The 10,934-nt window shown below is 35.1% G+C and overlaps 1 protein-coding gene across 1 annotated transcript; it reads left to right on the top strand.

Moving 5' to 3' along the window:
- The first annotated feature begins 7,994 nt into the window (after positions 1 to 7,994).
- LOC111877346 (O-fucosyltransferase 37) lies at positions 7,995 to 10,153 on the top strand. The gene is made up of 6 exons (XM_023873866.3): positions 7,995 to 8,693; positions 8,837 to 9,008; positions 9,097 to 9,186; positions 9,286 to 9,479; positions 9,550 to 9,808; positions 9,903 to 10,153. The coding sequence occupies exons 1-6, from the start codon at positions 8,041 to 8,043 to the stop codon at positions 10,038 to 10,040; spliced, it is 1,506 nt and encodes a 501-aa protein (XP_023729634.1). The 5' UTR covers positions 7,995 to 8,040; the 3' UTR covers positions 10,041 to 10,153.
- Positions 10,154 to 10,934: the final 781 nt, after the last annotated feature.

Raw genomic sequence — 10,934 nt, 5'->3', positions numbered from 1 at the left:
GACACACTATAAAAGAAACCCTATAGCATGCAAAATCAGGACTAGGGTATTGATAAGAGGGCATAACCGATTTTTGAGGCTAAGTGACATTCTCTCAAGTTATTCCAAGTTTGTAGTGTTGTGTGAAGCATTTGAGGCACAACATTTGGGGTGCTAGGCTCAAAAAGTCTTGAAGGAATCCAAGCAACAATAAGGTATGTATTTCTACTAGTTTTATGTTTTATATATTCCCCATGTCATGCTAGTTAGGAAATAACCTTGAAAAGAAATTTGCATGTATATAGAGAAAACATAGATTCAAGGTTATTAGGGTTGCATTTACACTTAGGAAATGTTAGAATGCTCAAAACCCATCAAAAACAAGTGAAATTCGTTTGGGGAGGCCAACAGGAAACAACTATCCAAAAACTGAAAGAAATGTTGTGTAGTGCATCAATATTATTCTTTCTAGAAGGTAATGATGACTTTGTAGTGTATTGTGATGCTTCCCCGCTGGCTTGGGATGTGTATTAACGCAAAGGGAGAAGGTCATAGCCGACGCCTCAAGACAATTTAAGGTGCATGAGAACAACCACACCACCCACGACCTAGCCTTGGGAACGATAGTTTTTGCCTTGAAGATTTGGCGTCATTACCTTTATGGAACAAAGTGTGTAGTATATACGGATCACAAGAGTCTGCAACATATATTTGATTAAAAAGAGCTCAACATGAGACAAAGAAGATGGATATAATTGCTAAATGACTATGATTATGAAATTCGTTATCACCCAGGAAAGGCTAACGTCGTAGCTGATGCCTTGAGCCGTAACGAATGAGTTAAACCTCGTAGAGTCAAAGCACTTACGATGACTATCCGGTCAAATCTAATCTCACAGATTAGGAGTGCTCAACTCGAGACTTTAACGAAAGAAAACGTTAAAGAAGAAGGCCTCATAGGGATGGAAAGACAACTCGAAATTAAGGATGATGGAACAAGATATTTCATGAACTGAGTATGGGTTCCAAAACTTTGAGAAGTTAAGGAACTAGTTCTAAATGAGGCCCATAAGAGCCCCTTTATTGGTGGCCAAAGATGAAGGCTGAGATTGCAACCTACACTAACATGTTCCAAGGTCAAAGCAGAACATTAACGACCCTCATGAGTCATGATTGTTGCAGCAACCAAATATCCCCGAGTGGAAGTGGGAGTAGATTGCAATGGACTTTGTTACCAAATTACCAAAGACTACTACTGGTTATGACACTTTATGGGTAGTTGTTGATAGATTAACTAAGTCTGCCCACTTTATACCAATAAAAGAGACGAATAAGATGGAAAAGCTGACCAAGACATACATTAGAGAAATCGTTAGATTGCATGGGGTACCCTTATCTATATCTTTGACAGGTATAGTAGATTTACCTCTCGCTTTTGGCAGAGTTTGAAAAAGTTCCTTGGTACGTGTCTGGATATTAGTACAACCTATCATCCAAAAAACAATGGACAAAATGAAAGGACCATCCAAATGCTAGAAGACATGCTCACAACATGTGTGATAGATTTCAGAAATGCATGTGATACTCACCTTCCTTTGGTTGAGTTCTCATACAACAGTGGCTATCACATGAGCATCAAAGCAACACCGTTCAAAACACTATACTGACGAAAATGTTGATCTCCTATTTGTTGGGCAGAAGTCGGAGATACCCAACTGGACAATAAATTCGCAAGGGATACCCTACGGACATGCCCATAGATTATCCATGAGACAACTGAAAAAATAGTGCAGATACGAGAGCGCATGAAAGCAACATGTGACCGTCAAAAGAGCTATGCTGATGTGAGGCGTAAACCCTAGAATTCCAAGTCGGGGATAGGGTGATGCTTAAGGTATCTCCTTGGAAAGGACTTATAAATTTTGGAAAGCGGGGTAAACTGAATATGAGGTACATAGGACCATTCGAAATCCTTATAAGGATATGTCCAGTTGCCTATCGACTTAGGCTCTCCAAGAGCTTAATAACATGCATAACGTTTTCCATGTGTCTAATCTTAAGAAGTGCCTTTCCGAAGACATGCTTGTCATCCACTTGATTAAATTCAGAATAACCTGGAACTGAACTTCATCGAAGAGGCAGTCAAAATAATAGACAGAGGTCATACGACTCAAATAGATTCCGATTCTCGTTATCAAAGTGAGATGGAACTCTAAGCAAGGACTAGAGTACACATGAGAACAAGAGGACCAGATGAAGGACAAGTACCCTCACTTGTTAGAAGGAAACCCGAAGACAAGATAAAATTTTAGGATGAAATTTCCTAAACAGGGGGAGACTATGACAACCGAGAGGTTTCCGTCACTAATCACCGTTAGGAAAGAGTAGGAAAATAGATGTAATAGCTTAGTATTGTAATATTTGATTTTTAAGATAATAAAAATCATATGTGCCATTACCTTTATTAGTTAAAACGTCCATTAGACTCAAAAAAATTAGCGTCCAAAAAGTTGTATCATTTTCTAAGATGGTTCACATACTTGCATAGTACTCGTTAAAGTGATCTCAAAGATATAAAATTCGTGAAAATCCAACTCCAAAGGAAAGAGTTATGGATTTTATAGAAATAGAAATCCACCGCGTAATTTCAAAATGACACTTATGGAATGGTTGAGTTTGACTAAAAGTGTAAAAGTGAGTTTCATAGTACTCGTTAAGATACAAACTTTGGGAATAAGTTTGCCGAAAACGGGATCCCTATGAGAGAGATATGATTATTGTATAATCATTTATTTTTACCTCCGTTAGACACAAAAATGAAAGTCAAAACTAGCCAAAACAACATAAAGGATAGCTGTAATAGCCATTGAGATCATCACATAGATATAAAGAGGGCTTAGATCGGAGCTCGCATGAAGAAGTTATGATTTTCACAAAATCTTTTTGTGCGCAAGGGGCGGATCTCTGAACGTCGCGCACCTAACACCTGATTCGAGTAGATTGCGAGAGACGGGGCCTTGTGGGGTAGTGACACGTGGCAACCTCCTGTGGAGCCACGATGAACATGCGCAACGGGCAAATATATTTTCCCGATGTGCACCTCCAAAACTTGAATATAAATAGAGGGTTGTGCCATTCCATCCAGCACACCTCTCTCACTCTCTTCTTGAAGTAGTTGCCCTTTGGAGAGGTCCACTATGTTTATGCCGTACGATATACAAAAGGTAAATATAAACAATTTGATAAGTACACAAATATAGTAAATTTCACAATCAAACAAAAACCTAAAAAAATCACCTAAAATGATGCATTCATGCATTTTTTTTCTTTTATTTTACATTAATTAACAATTTGTAAAAATTCACTTTCGATACATAAAATTGCTTTAACCATTCAATCCCATCTTTCTCGAGTCATAATAATTCGGAGATACCACTTCAAGAGCTTCGATTTTGACATCTCAATCAATATTTCTACAACCATTTTTAAGTCAATTAGTCCTTGTTCCATCAAATCTAACATTGAAAAATGTTAGCCATTCAGTGAAAGTAACACCAATAAATAGCATGTAAATATAAGATACAATCACCAAATAGATAAATATATGTTGGTGCACAATCATTAGGGGTATATTCAATAATCAATGGATTTGTAAGGGTGATTTACATAATTTATCATTGAAAAGCTAACATTTCTATTTTCCAAATCATAACATCAAAAATAAACTCCACAAAATAAAAGTGATGGGAAAGTCATCGATTCAAAAGATGAACAGGAACACTTAGTGACAGATTCTATTGAAATTAAAAACGATACCAAATTTTTTGGATAGGCTTTATAAACAATTTTAAATCCCTTCAACTCAACAAAATTGCAAAGCTTGAGTAATGTAAGAATAATCCCATTAATTTCTTGTATTACCTACATACAACCTAAAAATTTCAAAAAATAAGAATATCAAATGTCTCTCAAAAGTCATAATGTTCTTATATGGTAAATAAATGTGAACTTCATGGATAAAAAAATAGTGAATACAATAAAGTTTCTTACCACTTACCAAATAATTCTTGCTTTGATGCATGGAGCCATTGCACTAGTTCACTGAATTTATACATTAGTTAGAAACCAGTAAATTTAAAAGGTAAAAGAAATCATTTTTTCTAAATATATATAGATAGTAGACCATAAAAATTATATTTGAGATTTTAAGATTTTTGAAATTCTAAATCCTAAGATCACACAAATCTTCAAACTCTAACTTAGGAATCAAACCAGAATAACACTAAGAGAAAAGATTAATTTTAAGTAATAGGAATAGGAATAGAACTATTAGAATCACGAATCAGAAAGAATAAGAGAAATCATAACTTGAAAAATACTTAAGTTAGAGTATTTAGAAATCATAAATTGATTCATAAACAATTTGAAGAAACTTAAAGCAAAATATCATATTTAGAGAAAATAAGAGAAATCATAAAATTGTTTATAGGTTCTTACTTTATTTATCAAATCGACATCTGCAGCTACGTGATTCTAGGCATCGAGTTATCCAATCAACAACAATGCAAGTAGCGGGCGTTTCGTTTTTTAGGCGCGTTATTATCCATAATATAGATATAGCTGGACAATATTATGCCCCCAAAATTTTGTTGCCCTGGGCTTAAGCCCAAGTCGCTTAGGTATGGGGCCGGGCCTACTGGTCAAATATGGGGATATGCACTGTACCTAATCATTATTCTTCCCAAATATCATGTTTTCAAAATAACCATAATTAGGGTATACGTATGAATACTTATATATACAAAATAATTATGAGATCAAACGTTATAATTATCAAATATAAGATAAAATATTTATATTGTGATAGTTATAGGAAATCCCTGAGAAGGGTAAAAGATAAAAGATAAAAGATAAATACATAAGGTTAATGCGTTAGTGAGCTGTTAATATTCATCCAAAGGCCTTGATTAAATTCGGCATTCACCGGTACCTATAATTGTTAATATTACGAGAGCTAGAAAGATATGTATAGATCTATACGAGGATTGACAACCCCACCTCCGATTGCTAGCTATAATCCCATAATGATATATTTCTTATTATTCACTCTATTCAACATCCGATGAAGCGTTGTGGCAGGGAAAATTATTAGTTAAACAACATCGATTATAAGGATCATGGTAATACATTACAAGGATCATGGTAATACATTACAAAAGCCTTAAAGATCTGACTAACATTAAGGATGCCTTGTAATGGTTGATAAAATATGTTAGGGTTGTTAGTTATCCTACAAAGATAGTGAATTAGGATTAATAAGATATCCTAAAAAGATAATAAGATAGGATCGTTAAATATCCTAAAAAGATAGTAAGCTAGGGTTGATAAAATACTTTAGGAGTGGTTTTTCTAAAAGAAAAAGGATTCATAAATTTATACAACCAAATAACAACTGAAATCTATTAAAACTTGTGCATTCGCCAACATTATGTTGACGTTTTCAAAGTACATGTATTCTCAAGGAGATGAGTGCGGAGGATTGTTGTGCCAAGGAAGAGGAGGTCTTCAAGGAAGGTTGCAGGAGTTTAGTTCCATCTGTTTATCGTTTTTAGTGACGTTACGTTGTCTGCTTGTATTTCAAACGATGTAGTCCCAAATAATTTATAAAAGTAATGTTTGTGATATACCTTTGTGTTGTTCTTTATACATCTGTATGCCTCGGTCCAATCTCCCCTCATTCGCACCGCCTGGCGTTTCCGCTATCGGTCGGGGTGTGACAAACAATGATACTTTTCCCTACATGGTTGTTGGGACTTAGTTTCCTCCTCCTCATATCCAGTCTTGTCACCATCATATTTATAAAAACAATGAAAATTTTCCATCAGGTTTCTGTGTGAAAGTATTACCGTCCTCAACTAACATCATAAAATTTTCCTAATCAACTGTTGATTCACCACCCTCAAATGTTAGACAATCATCTGCAAAAACCTTACCTTTATACCTAAGCAACACTTTCTATGGACCCATTATAAGAAGGAACCTGATTCAATTTCATAGGTGATAAATTACAAAAAATTTAACTTCCATCACCAGAAGACCTATTGCCACCAGAATGATTTTCCCATACAAATGAATTAGCACCACTTTCTAGAACATGATTAACAACAAACCATTATACTGTGTTAGGAAACATACTATTAACAAACTTAGAGAAAACATTTCGACACGACCATTGTCAATAAACAATTAATCTGTATAACTATGTGTGTTCAAAGACATTGAAAATACATACCTATTTAACTAGTATGCAACATGGACTTCGAAGAAACCAACATCATCAATCCAGAAAAGTTGATAGTTATGGTTAAATCTACACCAAAACATGTGTAGCCTATAACCATATATCAAATTGATCCGTCGATTCACTCTTATTGCCCACGACCACAATCAATTACTCTAAAATACTTACTATAAGAATTCATTTTTTCAATAACACAAAGTTTTATGTGGTATAGATATGAAGTTTTTCTCAAATTGGAGCAACAACGGAAATTCTCTGGAACAACGCACCAGATTGTCTGTACATTTCAGACTTGTATCAATAATGCTCTTTTCAGCCCCAAATGTACAAGTGTTACATTCCAGATGTCATATCACGACAACTGTCACCAATTCGAGAACAACCTTTACCACTTCTGAATGTGATATTCTAGATATGATGGTCATTTCGCAAATTTCTAAAAAAAAAGCTGATCATTTTTATTAATATATAATAATTTATATTGACCACCATAGTTAATTTCCTATTGTTTTATATCTTTAACTAATTAAATAATGATAATTATTAACTTAGGGAGTCGATGCACACTTTCCAACTTAAAAGTTTGATGATACAATACAATGTTTTAAAACCTGGGATAAGAGTGATTCAACAACGACCAGTTTTATGTCAATTTCTAGACTAGATCGAACCGGATGATTTTCTCAAAAATCGGGTTGAACCAGCGTGATGGAACCAATTTCTTTGGTTTGTTTAGATAGATTTCACTTAGCCCGTTAAAAAACAATTAATTTCCAAAGAAAATTGAATATTTTTGGAGTGTACACAATTGTCGAACTGGCGGTCAAATAGATTTAACCGAAAACCGGTGACCAAACTGATATTTAAAACATTGATGCAGTACTTAATTAAAATCACTAAATCATCATTACATTTCTTTTTGTTCGCATTGCTATGAACGTAACTAAAAATCTTATGTCTAAACATTTGTTTTAAAAACCGGTTCGAGTCGGTTGGAATGAGAACTAGTGATGAGAGTGGTTCAATAACAACCGGCTTTATGCCAATTTTAAGACTAGATCAAAACATATAGTTTCTTTATAAACCATGTTGAACTCGTGTGATAGAATCGGTAAAAAACAGTTTGAACCTGTTTATTAGATTTGTATAGTTGGATTTCATTTAGCCCATTAAAAAAACAACTCATTTCCAAAACAAATTAAATGTTTTCGGAGTGTACACAACTCAAAGGCCGATACACATAAGCTAGATGTAGGAAAATTCTTGGTTGAATCAACGGTCGAACTAGTGGCCAAACCAGTTGAACCGGGAACCAATCACCAAAGCAGCTCAACTAAAAAACGGTTTTAAAAACATTGATCTAAACACACATGGCGAACTTCTATAAATACAAATCCCTATTCTAACTCCATAATAGAGATTTCTCAAATCTAAACATAGGCAGTTTACTCATATTCTTAAAATTGGATGCTAATTAAGACAGTTTGACTTGACCTTGAAACTTGATGCTTTAAAATAAAAAGAATTGTATTATTCAAGACGTAAGGACAATTGGTTTTTGGATAGAGTATTTCATTGTTTCTAAAACTTAGGGTTAGAATTACAAATTTCACAGAATGGAAGGGCTTTTTTAGATAATTTGGTAAATTTTGTTGCAGTCGGAGCAAATAATCTGATCGTTCTTCGGGTCGTTAGTATATTTGCCGCCAAAGTTAACTGATTCTCCGATGAACAGTTAAAGATGCGGCATAAAATGCCAAATGATTCTGTTATGCTCACAGCTCTCCTTCTTTCTCTCTCAATCAGCTCTAATGGCGAAAACTAAATCCCTCAAGAACTCCATTGTAACCCTTAATCCCCATATCTTCCCTCAATTTCTCTCTCTCTTTTCACCAAAGAATCACCCGAGAAACCCCCAATTATCTTTCGCCCCTTCAATGCGAGTATTCTTCTTCTTCTTCACTTTCTTGTTGGCTACGATTCTATGCTGTGTAGCAATGAATCCGTTTCTGAACACACCGTCGTTGTCTATATTTTCTCAATCAGCTTCATACTCGCCCCTATTTCTCGCTTCATTGTCCTCCGTGTTTCAAGATCCAACTGCTGCTGATAACAACGATGCTCCGGTAAGTCTCACCACCACTGCAATGGTGCCGTTACCACCTCGTTCTGTGACAGGAACTGCATCGGAGTTCTGGCAGCAGCCGGATGGGGAAGGGTACCGGCCGTGTTTGGATTTTAGTTTGAATTACCGGAGGAGGTCTAGTAAGATTGCGAAAGAGAAGATGAAGTTCTTAGTGGTTTTGGTTTCGGGAGGATTGTTTCAGATCAGGAATCAGATTGTGGATGCTGTAGTTATCGCCAGAATTCTCGAAGCTGCGCTGGTTTTCCCCGTTTTACAGGGAGATGAGAGGTAACAGTAGCTCAATTTAATTTATTAGGTTAAATCTGTGTATCTTCGTGCTCCTAATTGTCGATTTAGGGTTCATAATTGCTCCATATGTCATCTCTTCCCTCTTCATACTTGGTTTTTGATTTACATATTCGCTTATGCAGTGAAGAATTTTCAAAAATTTTCGATGTAGAGTACTTCAAGAAGACATTAAAAGCCGACATTAGAGTAGTATCATCTCTTCCCACTACACATCTGGTTTCATGGCAATCATTAGAGAATCAAATTCCACACAACGTTCCCCCCTTTTGGCTTCGCGCAAAATTCTTAAAGAAGGTAAGAAACATCAAAATATCTGTTCAATTTCACTTTCTATAACCAAAACCACCATTTTAACAACCTTCAAAACCTTCAAAATTTTCAGCTTAATGAAGAAGGGTCTCTAGTATTAACAGGCCTAGACTCAAAACTTTCCAAGAATCTTCCACTCGATCTTCAAAAACTCCGATGCAAGGTCTTAAACATGATCCAATTTCCAACTTCTTTTTCATTTTTTCCCCATTTCGGAATCATTCCAGTTAAATTCATATTCACATTTTTGTATTAATTTCAGGTTGCATTTCACGCATTGAAATTTGCAAAACCGATTCGAGATCTTGGAAACCGAATCGCAAGAAGAATGTGGATCGAGGGCCCATATGTAGCCATTCCTCTCATACTAGAAAAAAATCTCTGGTTAAGAACAAAAGAGTACAATTCTATTATAACCAAAGAACACGGGTTTCTTAATGCGTCAGAAGTAGCAAGGTACCATTTTCTTTAATTCCATCTTTTATAACAAAAAAAAAAAGAAGCTTAAAATTTGTTACGAATTCAGGCTGCTTAAAGAATTAGGAGCACCAAAAACTGCTCGATTGTACATTGCAAGTGGTGAGCCATTTGAGGATGATGAAGCGATTCTGCCATTGAAGGCTGAGTTCCCAAATGTGGTGACAAAAGAGATGTTGGCTCGAGATGGTGAACTTGATCCATATAGAAACAAAACCCTAATTTTGACTGCAATCGATTATATTGTGTCACTAAGTAGTGATGTTTTTCTTCCTTCTTTTGATGGTAATATGGTCCGAGCATTGCAGGTATATGAATTAATTTTCTTGATTTTTACAAGTTTTAATTTGGATATGATATGGTAATTAATATGGTGAAGCTGATTTTATTGTGGTTTTTAAGGGTCATCGTGCATATGTGGGACATAGAAAATTTATAACAATGTGGAGGGATTTCAAGGGGCAACCGGAGACAAGGGGTAGGAGGAGAGATAGAGATGTAATAGCCTATCCGGTGCCGGAATGTATGTGTAAACACTAGTGTCATGGAGGGTATTTTGGGAAGAGTGCTTCTGGCTTTTTTTTCAACCCATTTGGGATTCTTGTAGCATGTTCATATTGTATCAATTCTTGAATCATGTTTTTTCAATTGTATCTAGGCTTCTTCGTATATCATAAAGAATTCTATATGCTCTACCCATTTTGATTATATATGGGATTCTTTTCTTCACAATATATTATTTCAAGTTTCAACCCCCAAAATCTTTTAAGTGGGTTCTTCGTATTTATAGTGCTAAGAAACGATAAATATTAACCATAGATATGGGATGGGATGGGACCCACCTCAAGTTGGGTCATGATTATATAGTGTCGTAAGTAGTAAGTAGTGATGTTTTTCTGCCTCTTTTGATGTTCATGTGGTTCGATCCTTGAAGGTATGCATTTTATTAATTTCCACAAGTTTTTAATTATGCCTTCGTTATAGTGAATTTTGATTGTATTATGATTTACTGTGTTTTCAATTGTTGTTGTGCATATGTGGGACATAGAAATTTTTTAACAACTTTGATGAATTTCAAGGGCAACCGAGGCCAATAGGTAGGAGAAGAGATGGGAGATGTAAAAGCCTATCAAGCGTCGGGATGTATGTTACACATTAGTCTTGAGGGTATTTTGATTTTTGGGAAGAGTGATGGCTTTGTTTTAACAAATTTGGGATTTTTAGCATGTTCATATTGTATCAATTCTAAAATCAAGATTTTTAAGCATTGTTTTCTATTGTATCTGATTCTAATCAATTTTTAATGGACCAAACTAGACAATTACCAGTATGTAAAGATTTTTAACCTAATCTTATCCGGTAGCGACCCAATGATATCTATCTATCCCAAGTCAAGAATTGATACAATATGAAGATTATGCTACAAATATCAAA

The sequence above is a fragment of the Lactuca sativa genome, chromosome 4, assembly GCF_002870075.4.
Source record: "Lactuca sativa cultivar Salinas chromosome 4, Lsat_Salinas_v11, whole genome shotgun sequence".
Classification (NCBI taxonomy): domain Eukaryota; kingdom Viridiplantae; phylum Streptophyta; class Magnoliopsida; order Asterales; family Asteraceae; genus Lactuca; species Lactuca sativa.
This window is presented reverse-complemented; position numbering and strand designations above follow the sequence as displayed.

Coding starts and splice junctions, on each gene's coding strand:
- LOC111877346 (XM_023873866.3), top strand. CDS start 8,041: ATGATTCTGTTATGCTCACAGCTCTCCTTCTTTCTCTCTCAATCAGCT. Junction 9,009..9,096: donor GCGCAAAATTCTTAAAGAAG/GTAAGAAACATC, acceptor CAAAATTTTCAG/CTTAATGAAGAAGGGTCTCT. Junction 9,809..9,902: donor ATATGGTCCGAGCATTGCAG/GTATATGAATTA, acceptor GTGGTTTTTAAG/GGTCATCGTGCATATGTGGG.